Source organism: Falco rusticolus, chromosome 12 (genome assembly GCF_015220075.1).
Source record: "Falco rusticolus isolate bFalRus1 chromosome 12, bFalRus1.pri, whole genome shotgun sequence".
NCBI lineage: Eukaryota > Metazoa > Chordata > Aves > Falconiformes > Falconidae > Falco > Falco rusticolus.
Window position 1 is genome coordinate 13,936,848 of NC_051198.1, and position 18,742 is coordinate 13,955,589.

At 35.3% G+C, this 18,742-nt stretch overlaps 1 protein-coding gene across 1 annotated transcript in view; it reads right to left on the reverse strand.

Annotated features, from left to right (window-relative positions):
- BTBD9 (BTB domain containing 9) overlaps positions 1-18,742 on the reverse strand; it is a 118,243-nt gene that overhangs the window by 91,302 nt on the left and 8,199 nt on the right. The window contains exons 4-7 of the mRNA XM_037405083.1: positions 18,031-18,394; positions 16,136-16,400; positions 13,807-14,026; positions 11,239-11,358 (exon numbers count right to left, since the gene is read on the reverse strand). Coding sequence (XP_037260980.1) covers positions 11,239-11,358; positions 13,807-14,026; positions 16,136-16,400; positions 18,031-18,394 — 969 coding nt within the window. The remainder of the gene's footprint in view (positions 1-11,238; positions 11,359-13,806; positions 14,027-16,135; positions 16,401-18,030; positions 18,395-18,742) is intronic.

The window sequence follows — 18,742 nt, forward strand, 5'->3', positions numbered from 1 at the left end:
TCATTGGGAAGGGGGCTGAGAACAAAATAGTGTTGTTCCGTCACTCTGTAACACTTTGATGCACCCGTATCTCAAGTGCTTGTGTAGAGTTATGGTCTCCACACCTCAAGGAGTACACAGTAGAGTCACTCAAGCTACACGGAAGATCCCACAATACCGGAACTAGAAGACACAAGCCAGTAAAAGAATTTTCTAAATGGACAAAACTACTTTCTTTTATGCAGTGGTTAATGAGCTTTTGGAATTTGCAGCCACTAGAAGCTGTGAAAGCAGTTGGTAACAGCCCAATCAGAGAAGGACCTTAGATAAAAGAACGGACAAGAAATCTATCAACATATACTAACAGGATCAGAGGGGTATAAGGAGAACCAAACACAGAGGATGGCCAGGCTCACAGTCTCTCCCTGACCAGCACCTCCTGCTCTCAGGGTCACAGACAAGACACAGGGTGGGGTGCCAGTTGATCTGACTCAACAGGGCACTTAAGTTGTTAATGAGAATGCAGCTTGATTAGCCAACTTTGCAATTTGCCATTAAAAGAGACAGGATAATTGAATTGAACAGAATACAGATTTAGAAATCAATATTTAATACACCTTCCATTGCTGCTGTTATTCCCCAGTAGAAACAACAAAGAAAATGGTATAAAGAAAAGTAATGAAGCCACTACTTTACTGATCACTACTGATGTTACTTACAGTATCTAAAATTTCCAAGATCTTTATTACATCTCCAGTGAAGTATAGAAACATTTGTCCCAATCTTACAAATGAAAAACAAGCATGAAAGCTGTAACATGAAACATGAAAGCTGTAAAACTGCTTCATGGTAAAAATCAAAACATAAATGCAGAATCTGGTGTTTTACAATGATCACTCTTTCTCTCTTTTAGAAGACATAACAAAGAATAATGTAACTGCTTCCATTAGCAGCCTCATAATGATAAGTTACACATGGTTTTCCTGTAGTTAACCCAACTGTAACACACTATATTAAAAAAAAAAATTCACTTACACTGATTTTTCCAAATGTTGTATTTTCTGTCTGATCTCTCTTCTATTGCTTTCTTTTCTTCACTCACCATTTCTGTCAGTTGAAGATGCTTACGCACACTTTCATATGTCTTATCTCCCATAAATTTGGTTCTCTACAGCACCTAATTTGTTCATTTTTATTTATTTCAGCTTGATTCCTCATTTTCAACTGTTCACATGCTGTCTTCTTCCATATTAGGGGGTGAATATTCCTTTCATGGAACAGTAAACTATTCAAAAACTGCACCAAATGTAGCCATCAGCCTAATCCAACTGAAACTGAAATGAGAAAGAGCAAGGACAGTCCAAGCTCAAGCAGCTCAGGTTTACCACCAGTTCTACAAGCTTTTGTTGAAAAAAGGACACTGAATAAAGCAGTTTAGTTTATAGCTTTCCCATTCATACACTGATGTATACCTTTAAAAAGTGCTGCCCAGAAGATAATTTGAAATTTGCAAACAAAGAATCAAGTTTAACAACAGACAAATTTGCTTTACTATAAAATTTTTAATGTCATCTAAATTATTCTACAACCAAGACTGGCCTAGTGTTGGTTGACAGGTGGCTTTATGAAGTTCAAAACTGAAAAGTGATTCCATATAAGCGTATTACTTGGTTTTGCATATACAATTTGAGTATTCATAATGTGTAATTCTAAGTGTGGTACAGTGTTTCAGATACACGTCAACAAACCATGCCCATTATCTGCTGAGAAATGCAGAAAAAGAGAACTGATTTATACAACGGTATCAAACAACTTCAACAGATGGCCATCACTGATCAACAAACTAAAATAAACCAGAATTCTTACAAATCCAGCAAAACAAGATTTCCTTTTGTAAAAGCCTGTCTTTGTAAATACATATGGCAAGTTTTCACAGCTAATTCTAGCTCTTGGAGTGTAAAAGAAATCACGGAAGAGGATTTAAAGAGTGTTGAAGATGCCTTTTAAACACAGATTTGTCTTATGCAACATTAACTTCAAAATAAAACTTGCTGTAGAATTATTATGAATAATTTGATAATTTAGTGTTTAGGTGTATCTTTATGTATCACTGTCAAGTTGAAAAATTACTGATAATTTTCACCTATGTCAGATCTCTTAGAAGGTGAAACAGCTTGAAAACAGATCTAGAAACAATTAACAGTTTAAGAAACTCACAATGAAAACATCAAAATCCAGAATACATAGAAATTCTAACTACATTACAAACCTCCCTGCTTATTATTATGTCAAACATGAGAAATGTATTCTGGATCTCTTAAAAAGTTAATTCTTTCCTCTAAACTATAAACCAAAAAGAGAAAAATACACTATACTTTTTTATAATTTGTATCCAACAAATTGGATTGGCAGGCACTCTCTCACATTTCTCAGGTATTTCTATACAAGCCATATTGACCCCTCTACACACACTTTTTCAGACAAATTTCCATTTTCAGAGGATGAGTTGTCTGGCAGGTTGTTATTGACAGCTTAAATGCATGACAGCTTTTTTTGCTTTTCCTCAAATCTGTGCTGGGCTCTTTAGGTTAGGATAACTGAAATTGCTATGGCAGAGACAGAGAAGGAATTTGAGAAGAAAAAAGCTGCCTTGATAAAGTTCTTGATGAAAAGTGTTATTGATTACATCTGTAGAGAAATGAGCTTCTAAATCACTAGGACCACATTTGGAGCTGTAATTAGAAGTGTAAGCTTAAGATCAAAAGTATACATATCCTGAAATGAGGAAAGGGATCTTTTAAATCAGTAAACACTCGGTCGCAGATGAGGCAATAGCTTTCTTGATCCTGTGTAGATGATCTACATTGTTTGAAATATCTGAGACTATCACCTTATCTTAGGAAAAGAAATAAAATGCCAGACTGAATACATACCAGAAAAAAAGATGTTTCAACATGACAGACAGAAAGATAATCTAGCAGCATCTAGCCACTAAAATGGAGGCTTCAGGAAATAATTCCCTTGTATTTCACTAAGTTAAAAAGCAAGGTATTGGAAACATACCAGTAAAAATTTTCCAATATGATCACCTTCTACTAGAAAGAGTGATCAGCTCTTCTTCCCACCTCAAAAAAAAAAACCAAAACAAAACCAAAAAAGAAAACTGCATGCCTGCAGTGAAAAGTGATTTGTGAAAAGAACATCAGTGAAAACCCTCTAAGGTATGGAGTGACATTTCAAAATTGCTTTCTTTTAATAATATGTTTCTCTAACACAGGCCAAGATAATTTTTACTTATCTCTGGACATTACATTATCACTGTATTACACAGGAAAAGATGTTAAGATTTCAGTTATCCAGAAACGAAAAAAGCTAATCTGTTTTATGCAGCAAGGTGCTGGTTTTTTTTCTAAACTCCGAAACATCAGCATATCTGCACAGTTCGAAATAAAATATTTACACAACATATGCTTCCCAAAGCGCAGTACAAATAAAATAACTAATCAACATGTTGCCTATGCAACCATTTGCATTTCTCAAGTGCGGTAACTAAAGTAAAGATGGTTCCAGTTGCCCAAGTTTAATCATTCCATTTGCAAGAAGTCCTTTTATAAAGATATTAATGACTTCATGATGAAAATTTTTTCAAATGTTTTTCAGACTGACTGAAGCCCTTACGAGAGCTCCTGCCAGCAACTCTTAGTCTATGTTTTCTGGTTAGGTCAGTGATGTAGAAGGATTGCATTTTAAGTTAAAACAATTCTTAATTCAAGTTGAAATAAATGCTTCTTTTGGATGTCTGCATGCTTTTTCTGAACACCACTGTTCCCTACTAGGGGAGGGCAGAGGACGCAGAATTGCTTAAAAAAGTCAGTGCTAAATTAGAACTGCAGACACTGTTTTCTTCTCAGATTACTTCAAGTACCTGGGACAGTGCTTCAACTGCTTTTTCGAGTTAACTCCTCACTTGTTTCAACATCTCCTTAAACTGAACCATACTTGGAGCATGTTTGGCAAGTTATTATGCACTAAGTTTCCACCAAGCACAGTAAAACTGCAAAATCATTATCTACTACAGATAAGGATGTCAGAGACCTACTGGTAAGGCTGAAAGTGAGACATTGTTGTTTAATCAGTAGCTAATTTTAATGAGCAACTCTTCCAAGTGGAAAGAAAATTAAATGACTGTACCATAACCAATATAAAGTACAGGTATCTGAAGCTGCCTGATCAAGAACAGAATTAAAGAAAAAAGTCTTGTCTAGCCTGTATTTGAAAATCACATGTCTTCGCATGTCACTACCTGCAAAATAATTGTGCACAACTACTAATACTTCTTAGTTTAGAACTGTGTTAATACTGAAACATTTGCTCTCCCTACGTTTTGCCTTTTTCAATCCTCAGGAGACAGGAACTACAATTTAATTTGTCTCCACTCAGGCAGAGGGTTACAAATTGTGTAATCATTAGTAGCAAAAACTATTGAAGCACTGAACAAAAACCCCACCAAATATCATCAATGCTTAATAAAAGGAAAGGCAAGAAATCCTCTCTGCACTGATAAATACAGTTAATACACAAGTACACCTTTGAAAGCAAAATAATTCTGCACCACACTTTCTATACAGCCAAATACTTTAAGGGAAACACAAAGCACTTAAACATATTATACTATTACTAATTCAACCTACTAGTATTAGAAAATCTCAACATTTTTCAATTTAAATCAAAATAAAAACCAGGAAAAAGCATATGCTTAAATAATTTCCCACATTTACAGCATTACTCTACAGGCATCTAGCAGTTCTTTTAATAGAAACATACTTTAGGACCAAAAATTTATGCCGTAATAATTAATATTTCCCTTCTATTAGTCACATTATAACACCTCAGGAAGAGAGAAGACAATAAAATAGTAGCAAATGAAGATTAAAACTGACCTCTTTCATTACCTTTTCCAAATTCTGATATTACTGAAAAACAGCATTACATTTCAAACCACAGATTGGTCTGGCTAGGCAAATATTCACCTAATTCAAACTTGGCATCATCCAATGTCAGATGAAACATGGAAAACTGAATCGGGAAGAAATTCTCAATTATGTACCATCTCTGTACTTGCTCTCTGTATAGCAAAAACAGCAAGCCAGAACGAGTCTGTAAATCTGGGAAGTTTAGTATACAAGCACAATATACACTAGGAATAACAGTTTCACTAAAAGAGTTTAAACAGAAAGAAATTAAGTCTTCTAATCTTTTATTATAGTGACATCTTGTGGCTACATTTGACTTATTTTGAGACCTCAAATATTTTCATTTTCTTGTAATTGTTTTAATGAAGTTCTTCAAAATTTGTGGTCTAGGAAAAAGTAAAAAAGGTGAAGCCATAAAACAAAAGTGGAAGGATGAAAAAAAGTGAGAAGGATAACACAGAAGGCAGCACTGCCTGTTCAAAGATCTTTAGAGGTGTTAACATTCACTTAATGCATTTGCACTTTTTTACCCGCCAAAAAGAGCGCTATGGCTTAGAATCACAGCTCTGACTACGACCTTGATTTGAAAATCTGCCTTTTTTTTCTTTTTTTTTTTAAATGAACTACTGTTGCATACCCATATACAAACTGATACCCACATGGGTTATGAAAAATAACCTACAAGCAGCTGTTACGATTTTTATCACTGATTTCTTGAAACAACACAAAACTGTCAGGCGAATGAACTAAGTGCTATATAAGAACTTTCTAATATAATAAGATGGTATTCATTATTTAGGTTAATGACAGGGTACAGAGTTGGCTTAATTAACAGGTACATATTAAAAATACTTGGAAATAGGAAAGAAAAATATTAACCTCAAAAATCAGTAACAAACCACACAAGGAAAACAAACACACAGGCACTCTCTTCTACCTTGCCCAACTATATTAAGAGGACACTGGAATAACTACAAACCTGACATTTATTCCTAACTTTTGACAGGAACCTGCTTACAAGATTATTTTCTGTCTCCCATCTTCCCTCTAAACAAAGTCTTCAGCGCTACAGGAAAATTGCTATAAGTGCAAACAATGAAAACAGTTCCATATAAGAATTACCCTAAAATCCCGTGCTCTTATCTGCTTTTTCTGCATAGTATATAGCTGCCCGATTTTTAAAAGGTGGTGGAACAATGTCTTCTAAAAGCATTTAAAGGACAAAAGAAAAGTCTAAAATACAATTATGTCAATAAAAAGCCCAGGTATTATACCTAGCATTTTCTCCTACTTAAAAAAAAAATAATCCTCAAAACAGAGCAACACCTTCTCACCTGTTATACTAAGCTTCAATGCCTAAGAAATAAACTTCCTTGTGCAGATTAGTTTATATATCCAAATCAGGAATTACATCCTACAAATCACAAATAAATCATCTTCTGTGTGTGAGAAAGCATAAACAATCTTCTCATCTTCTTTTCATTATATAGTTTCAGAGGTTTTTGTCACTGCCCTTCCATTTTCCATCTACTAATCTAGACAAAGTTTATGGTTGGCAAAAGTTATTTTAAACCTATTAGAACACAGACTGAAGCATACAAGTACGTAACAGGAAGAAGAAAAGAGCGTAAATAATCTTATTACATTACTTACTTGATTCTGCCTAATCAGTTTGGATGGCTTGGTACATGCTTTGCCAAGTACAAATTATATTTCATGGGCAGCACAATAATGCCCCCAAGGAACACTATTGTGAATATTCCATAACACCCCATGGATCAAAAAAATCAAAGTCATGATAGAAACTATGACACACAATACAATAAATTACTTGTTAAGGAGATTGAACTGGTCTTAATTCATTGCAGTATAAACTAATTTTTTTTAACAATTAAATGCCAGAAGGTTGCTTTTTTTTTTTCATCCAGCTAGTGTGAACGAGGCATTGATTATAGATTTGAAAATGGACAGATTCACTTGAGAAAAGCGGAAGGTTTTCAAAAAACAAACAAAAACCCCAACCTGCACACATGCAAACAGAAGATACATTCCATCAATTTTTATGCCCATGGAAATACCTGAATAGCTTCTTAGAACTCAGGTGAGGCCTTCTATATTAGTGTAGCCCTTGACAGCTCTCACCTTGCATAACTAATATTAATGTGAAAGGTAACTCAAAAAGTCAAATAGCCTTGCCTAATGTTACAGGGCTCATATTCTCTTTAAAATCTATGTTTGAACAATTTCTCTGGTGTATCAGACACAAACAAGCTGTCCTTCAACAATGTGTACAGAATCTGGCGTGTTCTACTCCCTTGCTTTGAAAAAAAGGTGTGTAAATTAAAAAAATAGAAAGGCAATAAACCTAGTCTCCAATTCTTTGTTGTTCCTCAAAATATCAATCTATACAGTGATGCCATAAAGCACTTTGAGCTAAAATAATACTTTTTTTTAAATTAAAAAAAAATACATCTATCTAGACCTATTCTGGTAAGAAACTGCACTGTGAAGGATATTTAAGTATATCACCTTCTGCTGAAAGTGAATACAAACCTTTAAAAAAAATTACTGCACAGTTCCCTAAGTGGTTGCTGGCAAAAGACTGCTATTTGCATTACCAAGACAATGCAAATGCAGTGCACTCCTCTGTATTGTTGCCCATGAACAGGAAAATTTTAACACTAGGACTTCTCACACTGACTCAAGGGTATACAGCAGAAGCAGTGTTGAGCAATATGAAAACATAACTAGCTTTAAGTGTAAAGAATATATTGATTAACCTAGTGCTAATGTGAGTGATTTGCTGAGTTACATTACAGTCTTCCTTTAAAAATGGGGCAGGTATTTACATTATCAAATTAAATAAATGGGAGTTTTTTTCTAAACAGAGCATATAAAACATTTAAAACATATCTACCCTTTGATAAGCATGCATAACTTCTCTGCAAAAACAGAATATCAAATATTAAAATAATATATTCTGGCAATCTCGTATTAGCTCATATTTTAAATTGGTGCTCACAACACTGGAGATATCCCTTTTTTAGATAAGAAAAAACTGCTACATATTTTAGGATTTATATTTTGTGTATGGTAGCGTCCTAGAGATAACGAGTCTAACTCATTTAAGTAAACAAAACTACTTTAAATACATAACCACCAAAACTTGAAATTAGAGACAGAAAAAAAAAGTTCAGTACCCCTTGCTTACTTCTTTCTAAACAGAATATTAATTAAAAGATAGATAAAGAAAAAGTCTCCAATACTAATACGTATGCGCACATTGCCTTCCCCACACAAAGCCTCTTTTTTGGAGGTCATGTGGTCCAAAACCCTGACCAAAGCAGAGCCAACCTTCAAATCTGACCTGATTAATTATATTAATATAAATAAATAAATACAAATTCTTAAAGTGGAACTCCTCAAAGAACTGTTAGCAATTTTAGGTCTCTAATTACATTTTAAATAGACTTTTCTTCTTATTTGGAGGAAATAATACATCAAGAGAACAGTAAATTATAGCCACAGTACTTGTACTTTTGACTAGCAAATGCACTCTTACTATAACGTAGGCTTCAATTCATTGATGTAAAGACAGATTACAGAACAGTCGTATCTAAACTACCCTGAATTATCATGTTGACTCACAACTGAGAACTTGTATTGCCTTAAGGTTACTGCTCCCTAACAGTAAGTACTCATAAACTTATGCTGCTACGTGATTTTCTCTTTAGCTCTTTGACTCACTCTTCAAAACAGCTGTACCTCCAGGGAATTCCCCACCACTCTGTGGACAAGATAACGAGGAACAGAGATTTATAGAAAATAAAAGGTTTACTGGGCATCATGGATCAGAACAGGAAAATTTTAGAGACATGAGGCCTATGCGATAAGGCGATCTGTGCTGTAGTTTCCTGGACAGCTATATACTTCAGATACCTGCTAAAACGAAACTGCAGGGGGGAGGTTTCCAGGTGAGTTTGTGCATGCATTTAAATAAAAAATATATAGCTGTCCTGGTTTTGGCTGGGATAGCGTTGATTTTCTTCTTAGTAGCTGGTACAGTGCTGTGTTTTGGATTTTATATGAGAATAATGTTGATAACACACTCATGTTTTACTTGTTTCTAACTAATGTTTACTCTAAATCAAGGACTTTTCCGTTTCCCATGCTCTGCCAGCGAGCAGGAGCACAAGACGCCGGGAGGGAGTAGAGCCAGGACAGCTGACCTGAGCTAGCCAGAGGGATATTCCATATCATGGAATGCCATGCTCAGTATATAAACTGAGCCACCTGGGAGCCACCAATCGCTGCTCAGAGACTGGCTGGGCATCAGTCAGTGGGTGGTGAGCAATTGTATTCTGTGTCTCTTGTTGGGTTTTTTCCCGTGGGTTTTATTACTGTCTCTCCTCTTTGTTGCAATTATTATTGTTGTCGTTATTTTTACATTATTTCCATTATTAAACTGTTCTTACTTCAACCCACATTTAAGCTTTTTTCTGATTCTCCTTCCCATTCCAACAGGTGTGGGGTGTGGGGTATGGGGTTGGGGAGTGAGCAAGTGGCTGCATGGTACTTAGTTAGTGGCTAGTGTAAACCACGACAATACCTATACACACGAACACACCACATGAAATGAGCTCCCTCCTAATAATTTGCTCCTTCAACAGAGGGCAAGCCACTTACAGATGATTAAGAGATCATTGGAGGTCCTTTGTGTCAAAAAATGAGGAAGGTACCTCCCAAAACTCTGGAATAACTTCTCCCCTCCACTCTTCCCTCCTGTACTTTCAGGCAAGGCTACAAAAAGCCTTCACCAAAACAGAACAATGATGCTCCCAAAACATAGCGCGCACACACACATAAGACAGCTGAGGGGTGTGTGTGATACACAGATAAACTGATGCTGAAATAGAAAAATCACTTGCAGACAAGTCTTTGGATGAGGCCAAAGAATAGCTGCCCTTTTGAAAGAAGATTAAGGAAAGTCCCACCATAACACCCTAGATCTCTTCAAATCTTCTTGGTAACATGATGGAACCAAAATAAAGCTGTGCTTACTAACTATCCATCCACTTTGCACCACATTGAGGTCACAAACACAAAAAGAATATCCCCATAACCTACAAACTCCATGAGGTACTTCATCATTGCTAGAGGATTTATCACAGACACCTTTAAGTAAAAATTTATCAAATATGCACACAAACTAAGGGACAATGCCAACCATTTCAGAAAGAGAAAACAGTAAAATCAGAATCAGAATGTTTACAGGGAAAAGATGAGAACATATTTGTCTGTATCGGGAAAAATAAATTTCAAGTCAGTTACACTCATTATGAACTTGAAGGACAAGAAGGCTGAGAGAGAGTTATTTGAGGACACACACACAACTGACCACCAGAAGATTCTTTCCCCATAGAATACAACTGCTTGCCAGCAACATCAGTAAAGACCAGAGAAAGAGCTCATTCCTTGGGAAAAAGAAAGCACTTCCCCTCCTTAGGGATTCCAGGAGTTGCTGTCCTGATTAAAAAGTTTATGTCTACAGAATAATTATTACAATAGAGGGAATTTCCTCTTCGAGCCTATGACCCAAAACATAATGATGGTAGTAACATCGTTAGAATCTACAGATTGTGGCCTCTCTATCAATGAACTTAATTCAGTTTTTGGGTGAGACAGCTTCCATGTGATTATAAGCTTTTTCCACAATTCGCAGCACCTACAGTAAAAAGACATTATCTATCACCTTAATAAAGATTAAACCCATCTAGCTCCTTTGGTTTACACAAAGCATTGCTCAAATCTCCTTAGTCCTAACTCTCCCCTTTCACTCTTTCAGAACCGTTTAAAAACTCTTCCAATGCAACAGCAGAAAATATAACAAAATACATAAAAATACATTTCCAAGTTCTATAGCAAGCATGTAAACATATCCTAAACTTTTTGGCAGTCAAGGAATTATGTTTACTATGGAGCAAAAAAACCTGCATCAGCTGCAAGAGGAAAAGTGCATATGACTCAAAAAAAAAAAAAAAAAGGAAGGAGAGAGATATGTAGTTAAAGATGGAAGCACCAGGGTTTTCAAAACAGGATGCCTGCAATTTATCACCCATATTTATATTACAAAAGCATCCACCAATACAGACAAATATATTTATTTTTAAGATAGTTGATGAAAGTAGTGTATATCATGAATAGCATATGTAGCAAAATCCAGAAGCTTATTCTGGTGTCTACATCATTTAATTATAGCCATGCAACATTACATTGATGAACTAACCTGCAGACACGGGCAGGAAAATACAGGTTCTGCCAGGACCGACAGAGGTATTTAGAGTGATCAATAACCCGAATCCAGTCTAATTCATCCATGGACACCTCAATGTAGTAGGAATAAGACCTATGGATTGTCAAAAAACATTGGTTAGAATACAAGCAGCCACATTTAAGTATTCAGTTTTAACTTTCTTCTGCATTTTCAGTTGTGCTGAAAAGAAGGCTATTTGTTCCTACCAACAGACTTGTTTCTAATACATCTAAAAGGTACTCCTATTTTCAAACTAGCTTTGAAAATAAATTCACAGGCAGTTATTGTAAGACAGGGATGTTCAACAAGAAGCCACCATGCACTTGTACAGTTGCTAAAACATCTCTTTTGGAGATATTATTCATGTCTCCCATGAGAAAGATGCAGTTAAATGGCTGGCAATTTAAATGACTAGAAGTGCACATAGGTTGGAAAGGATCTCTAGAAAAAGCGAGGACAATCTTAGAGCAAGTTCCTTAAGGCCTTGGCTGGTAAAGTTCTGCACACCTCCACGGGCTGATATCCATAACCTCTCTGGGCAAACTCTTCTGAAGCTCAGCTACCCTGCTTTGAATTCCTTTTCTAATATTTAATAGGAATTTCTCCTGTTGCTTGTGTCCACTGTTCTATGCCCTCTTAGCACACAGCTGTAAAGGAGAGTCTGGCCCTATATTCTTCCATTAAACAGGTGAAGACAGCAATAAGTTCCCCATTCTAAGCCTCCTCCTCTTAAAATGGCAAGTTCTCTCAAGACCTCCTTGTACATTGTGTGCTCAGGCCCTCATTATCTTGGTGTCCTGCTGAACTCACCCCAGTATGTCATTATCTTATACTGAGGAACCCACAAATGAACAAAGTACTCCAAATGCTTCCTTTTCTATTTATCTTAGACAGTTGAGCTGCTGGGGAAAAAAACCCAACTGGTAGTTCCGGTACTGTAACTGATAAGAAGCAAAAGAAAGTCCAACTGCAAACTTGCCTCAGAAAAAGAAAAAAAATCGTGATTACACAGAAAGAAACTAGATTCTAGACCACTGTACCCTCAGTATTTATGAGGGCAAAAACCCCTAGAGTACAGGTCTGTCTTGTTTGATAGTCTGCCAGCAACAGTGGTTTGTTCTACAAATTTCAGAGGAAGGGCACAGGACACCAAGCAACAGAATTTTTTTAATAAGCTACCCCAAGAAGAATGGGTTTTCTCTGAGTTTCAGCAGCTGCTGATTAATGCCTTGCAGATGAGGGGTGTTTTGCTAATCACAAGCTCTCTAAAAACTGCTAAAGAAGTCCTCATTATTACTATATCTCTAATACTTTTTCAAATTTTATAGAATTGGTTGATAACTGGTTTGTAAATTCAGTTGATCTTATGGGACAAGTAGCAAAATATTGTATGAATTAGCTCCTTGTATCTCCAAAGTTTTACTTTTCAATGTTTCCCAAAAGAATAGAGGAAAAGCATAAATTTCAGTTGAACTGAATTAGGAGAACTTACTTGAAACAATTAAATAGCTAAAAATTCACGCAGTCTGTTTTGAATATTTAATAACTGTAGTTCACATGTGTAAATATTTTTGTTTATGAAAATAAAAATCAAAATTAATAAAACATTAGTACACTGTTCTAAAGTAACACTGTTTAGTTAAGAAAACAAAACGCAACTGTTTTGCAATTCTAAACTGTTAGTCTGGAAGTAATATAAAATTAATCTTTTATCAGAAATGTAATAATGTGTTAAAAGTATAAGCAGCTTGTTTTATTGTCTTTAATAGAAAATTGCTTATTAATATCTGCATGAGCTGCCTACTAAATTGTAACATTTTTGTCATGGCAAGTTATAAAATTAATATATTCAATTTGTCATTGAAAAGAACATTCCAATTTTCCTACTTAAGCAGTCACTCAATTGTTCAAATATATATAATTTGATCTTTCATGCATTCCCATAACAATCTAATGTAGCTAAGCAAAAATTGGCCAAGGCATCCATGATAGCTCATACTTCATCAGTCTCACCATGAAATGGCTTCAAGGAACTGCTGTATTTAGTTGGTAATTCACATTTTAAATAAATTTTACTAACTCTGAATTATTGTCGGTGTGTTATTTCTTAACAATGTTGATATATTGAAAAAATCTGTATGAACATTTCTTCAACGTCTGGAATATAAATATTTTAAAATTATTGTTTCTGCAAAGGAACTAGAAAATTGTTTTTAAAACTAAAATAAAAGCAGTTTAAAACTAAGTGCCAAATAGAAAACAATATCATGTAAACCTTCATTAGTAATATAAATTATTTAATGAAGACACAGAAAATAAGTTAAAATATCATAAGTTAGTTTAGTATCACAAAGTATGTTTTGGTATGTAAGTGTCCAGAACTGCATTTAAAAAACAGGTTGTTTTCAAATAAACTTCCATTGTCATCTCCAACACTGTATCATGCTGCTTCCAGAAAATATTTAATTAATATTTCACATTGATATATTTCACCAGTACAAAACACATTACCTTCCCTTTTTATATCAGCTTAGCACCTACCGACTATCCCTGTCCCACAGGAGTATTCGTATGTGGTTGATTATTGAAGGCTGGCCTAGTTTAATTTCAATTCCAGAACGGCAGTCATCATCGATCGGGTGTCGAGAGAAGCCATGATCCAAGTCATAGTTCTGAGTATCCCCATCCAATAAAGCAGACTTCAGCTCCCCTTTTACAACCTGTGCTCCATACTTCATTGTTGCAATATTTTCCCCTGGTACTAAGAAGAAAAGAAAATACTTAATTTTTACTCTGTCATATCGCAAATTAGATGTTCTGAACATCAAGTGTATTAGGTCATAACAAAGATTTATTGATAGTATCCTTTCTTGGCCACAAACACATGCTCAAGGGAAAAAAAACCAAAACAAAATAAAATGAACCTACAAAGAGAGGCATTTTAGAAATTCTGCTTCTTCCATTTCATTTGATGCCCCCTAAGTCTGTTACAGTAATAAGTAGTGATAATTTACTACCATGTAGTATCTATACTTCCGGTCCCCTTCATGACTTTACAGAATTGTATTAGACCTTCCTTATTCAACCATCACTTTCCTCCTGGTTTTAAAGTTTTGGTGTATTTAGTCTCTCCTTGTGACCAAGCTTTCATCATACCTCCCATCATTTTTTTGCCCCTTTCTTTCCTTCCACACACCCCCTAATTTCAGCTGTTGGTCTCTTTTGAGTTTGTGGTGGTGGGGTTTTGGGGGGCTTTTTTTAAGTGGAAAGAAACTAAAAATCACATAAAATGTTCAAGATGTGGATGCATCATGAATGTGCAAAGTGGTATATGTGCAAGGTATTTTGGTAGCTATACAAGCTTCTCGTACTCTGCAAAGCTAAATGAACCTGACAGAAAACTTTTGGCTACCTGGGCTCTGAACCAACACGGTGAAGCAAGATTTTATGCCATAGTTCCACAGTAATAAACCTGTTACATCCTAGGAACAGATCTTCCATCAAGATAACTGGGGATAATGATCCCTAACTCCAACTACAAAACAATACATTGATGAACCAGCCTGTTAAGAAGATATTTTTAACATTCTTGTTTGAGGAGAGACACTAGAAAACACGATCTGAAAGTTAAATGATGAAAAGCTGCCCCTGAACTCTTCTGGCAGGTTGGCAACAGAAGCATCAATTTTAACAGGATGTGAAGTTTAACATCTAAAGAATGGAATCTGAAGTGGTAAAATTTTAACTATATTGTAGTACTACTACATAAAACCATCAAATGCACAACTGTGAAATTGCAAGTGGTGTCAATGTCTCCACAAGAAGTCCCAAGAGCCTGAAGTAGTACTAAAACAACACAGAGATTTGATTCTCTAAAAAGCTGCAATTTTGACAAAGCTAGAAGCTTTGAGATTAAAAGCATATTATTATTGAGACATGAATATGCAGAAAAAGTCAGAAGATATCATTTAACTTTTTTCAAATTGATCTATTGCACCGTCAACAGAATGTCTTGCATGACAAGACTCTTAACAATATCCTAATATTAAACTCATATGTTTAAATATCAGTATCTAACTTCAGACAGAGAACAAAGGGAAGATGCAGTTCTAAGCAAGCAGTTATTTTCAGGGCTTATCACACCTGACTGACTACAGTGCACTCTCAAAGAACGCAGTCCTGGTTTCGGCTGGGATAGAGTTCATTTTCTTCTTAGAAAAGGTTAAACCACAAACATTCAACTTTATTCTTTGCTGCGGGGCCAATATTCTCTAAAAATCACCCATTAGACAGCAAACTAACAGTATCTTTCTAAAGCTCAGTGCTAGATACTCTTGCTGAACTAACAGAAAGCACAGACAAAAGTAAAACAAAAGGCTTCTCTCACTTTTTAGACTTCCATTAATATGGCTTTGGAAGATTGGTTTATACTATTTGGGCAAGCATGTAGAGAGGAAGAGAAAAATCGAAAGTAGTGGAGAAAAGATGAAAATCTCCATGAAGCAGAAAAGTCACCATCAACATAAAACAATTTAAGTATCATATATCCCACAGCCAATGAATTTCTATTTTTAATGTTTTTGCAAATGTTTTTCTATTGAAATAGTACTTCCTCCAGGAAAACACAGTTATTACAACATTCATGTTTGAACAATATCTGAGATACAAAGCAGCAAAGTATGTTGACTAATATTATTTGAGGAACAAAACATCAAGAACAGTATATAGTAAGATATTTCATTAAGTAAACCTTTTAAAACACGTAACAATAGATAAAACTTCAACACACAAATTAACCATGTCCTTCAGACAACTAAAATCATTAAATAAGAAAACAAACAAACAAGCATACATAAAACTTGATGCTTACTTAACATGCCCCTGTAGTTGAGGTCCATGTCCCGACTCTCAGAACGGATCTTAATGGCATCTAGGATGGCATCAGGTGACAACAATCCAGAAGGTCTTACAACATTTAGTAGTTCTGTTAGACTCATTAGTGGCAAACGCACTGCTTGCATGATTTCAGCATGGTCTTCCTTGGGGTTATGTTTACACCAATTCATCAAAGCTTGGAAAATGTCCTTCTCAGGAGCTGCAAATGAGTCCCTCAATACAATACTTAGAAGAGCAGCCTGGAAAAGAAAAAACAGGGGAAAAAACAACAAAGGAAAATTAAGAGAAATAAAATTAAATATATTTTTTAAAAAAAGGGGAGTTAAAATAAGGCAAAAATTAACAGGTATTTTAACTTGTAGTCATTAAAAATAATCTCCAAAGGAGCAACTAACTGAAACTGTAGCTTTAGTTACTTATGCAAGAATTCTAGAATTCATCATGTAAATAACAGGTAACATTGCAAAACCACTAGGAGAAATAAGTCAGACTTGAAATGTGAAGAACTATTCAAATAAATTTAATCCCAGTTACTACTTCAAATTTACTTTGGAATTTACTTTACAATTTAAGTAGTGATTTGGGGATTTGGTAGTACAGTTCAAAGCATTCCTTTAAACCTAGGCTGGCATAAGAACACTGATAAGAAAAATAGGCTTGGAATTGCCTTTTTAAACCATTTCTTACTACCCGAGATTCCCACCCCCTGACTCTTTCTCTCTCTCTCTCTTTTGGTACCAATTTGGAATCAGCAGGTAAAAACTTCAGTGGCTCTTACTCATGCAGAAAACCCACTGACTGCAAAATGAGAACAAAAAGATCTGAACAGCTTTTTGATTGTCACTTAGCTAGCAGAATAATTAAAGTTTGCCCAAGAAAAGGATAGATCTCTCGTATATATACCAGGACTGGCTATATGCTTCCCAATGAATAATGTTTGCTAATTTCTGTATTGATAATATGCTCTCAAAAGCTCAGATTTAACAAACTGCATCTGAAAGAGCACAGTAAAGAAAAAAAAAAAAACAGAACATTTTTTTCCCTACACAACTAGTAAGTCAGCAGAGTGTTGCCTTATTCAATGAACTGACCCATCACAGCTTTTCAACTGAAAACACTTTAAGAAAAATAATAATTAAACCATCATTCATTCAAGATGCTCTGCTACTTCATGTGAACACCACTTGAAAACACTCTTTCACTATTATGTCCAGCTCAAAGGCCACTCCAGCATAAGTGGAAAATTTCATGTCGTAGCATAGCTTGACTCAGGCACAAATATTTACACATCTCACTACAACAAAACCAACACACACAAAGTACAAACCACCCAGCAACAACATATACTATGCAATTTCAGAACATGATGTCAATCAGCAATATAAATCACAGCAACCTCCAGAATGGTTTAGCTTACACAGTAGAAAATCACCCGTCACTGAGGCAGCCCATGTCAAGAAATTAACAGAACAGAGTATCTTCTACTATCTTCAAATCTTTGCTTTATATCCCCTGGGTAGCATTCAGAAGCCAAATTATATTATTTCAAGAACGGATGAAAAAAGACAAATTAATATTTGATTGCCTGCTCCCACCTTTTAGAATACTCCATCAGATTTACTTTATTCAGCTATACTGACTGGTCAAAATTAAATGCTAAACCATTCAGCACAGATCACCAGGATCTGCAGTTCAGCTTGGCTTGAACTGTGAACATTTCTAACTGTCACAGTTTTACCAGTATAACATGATACCTCTTAACTAGCATGTAAACTTGCATTTGGTTTCCCCATTAGGATTTCATCATGAAGATGTACACAGATTAAAATTAACATTCCTGCAGGGAAAAAATGCAAACAAAAGATATACCTTAGAAAGTGACAGGAAGCCTTCACTGGAGAGCACTTCTTGCGCATTTCTGTCCATGAACATACAGCACATACAAGTTAATTTGGGAAGGGAGTAAAGACTGGCAACATCAAATGTCATACAGACATTCTGAATATTAAGTATTGTGCAAAGATACTCAGATGTGGAATCCTCCAGTTCTGGGAACCCATATTTATGTGCCAGGCTCAGGAAGTCTAGGAGAACCTCCTCTTTCTCATCTCGTAGCGTAGCACGACCAGTGTAAATATATTTCAACAGCATGGTAAATGCTTCTGCAGTGGTGTCCTGAAGAGGGATTTCTGCTTCAGGCTGAGATTCTCTCATTCCACCATACAACAATGCTCTATAAGGAAGATAAAATTTGAGAAATTTATATCCTAATAAAAAACAGGCAAAAAATAGAAAGAGAAAGGAATAAATTACTATTTACAGCCAGGGGAATAAAAGGGAAGATGGTTTAAGAATCTACAAAAGAAAACCCCTTCTACTTGCCATTTAAAGTGCAGCTCTGCTCTGAAAGCAGCTGCACAGGAATAATATTCTAATGCATCATGGTTTTATTCTACACAACTGCTCCATCTCTACTTTGAACAATAGCTTGTGAAGCATAAACTGAGATATGATTCTCATACCTTATTTTTTTTTAATATAGTGAAATCAGCAAGAAAGAAAAAAATTAAAAACTTTCAGA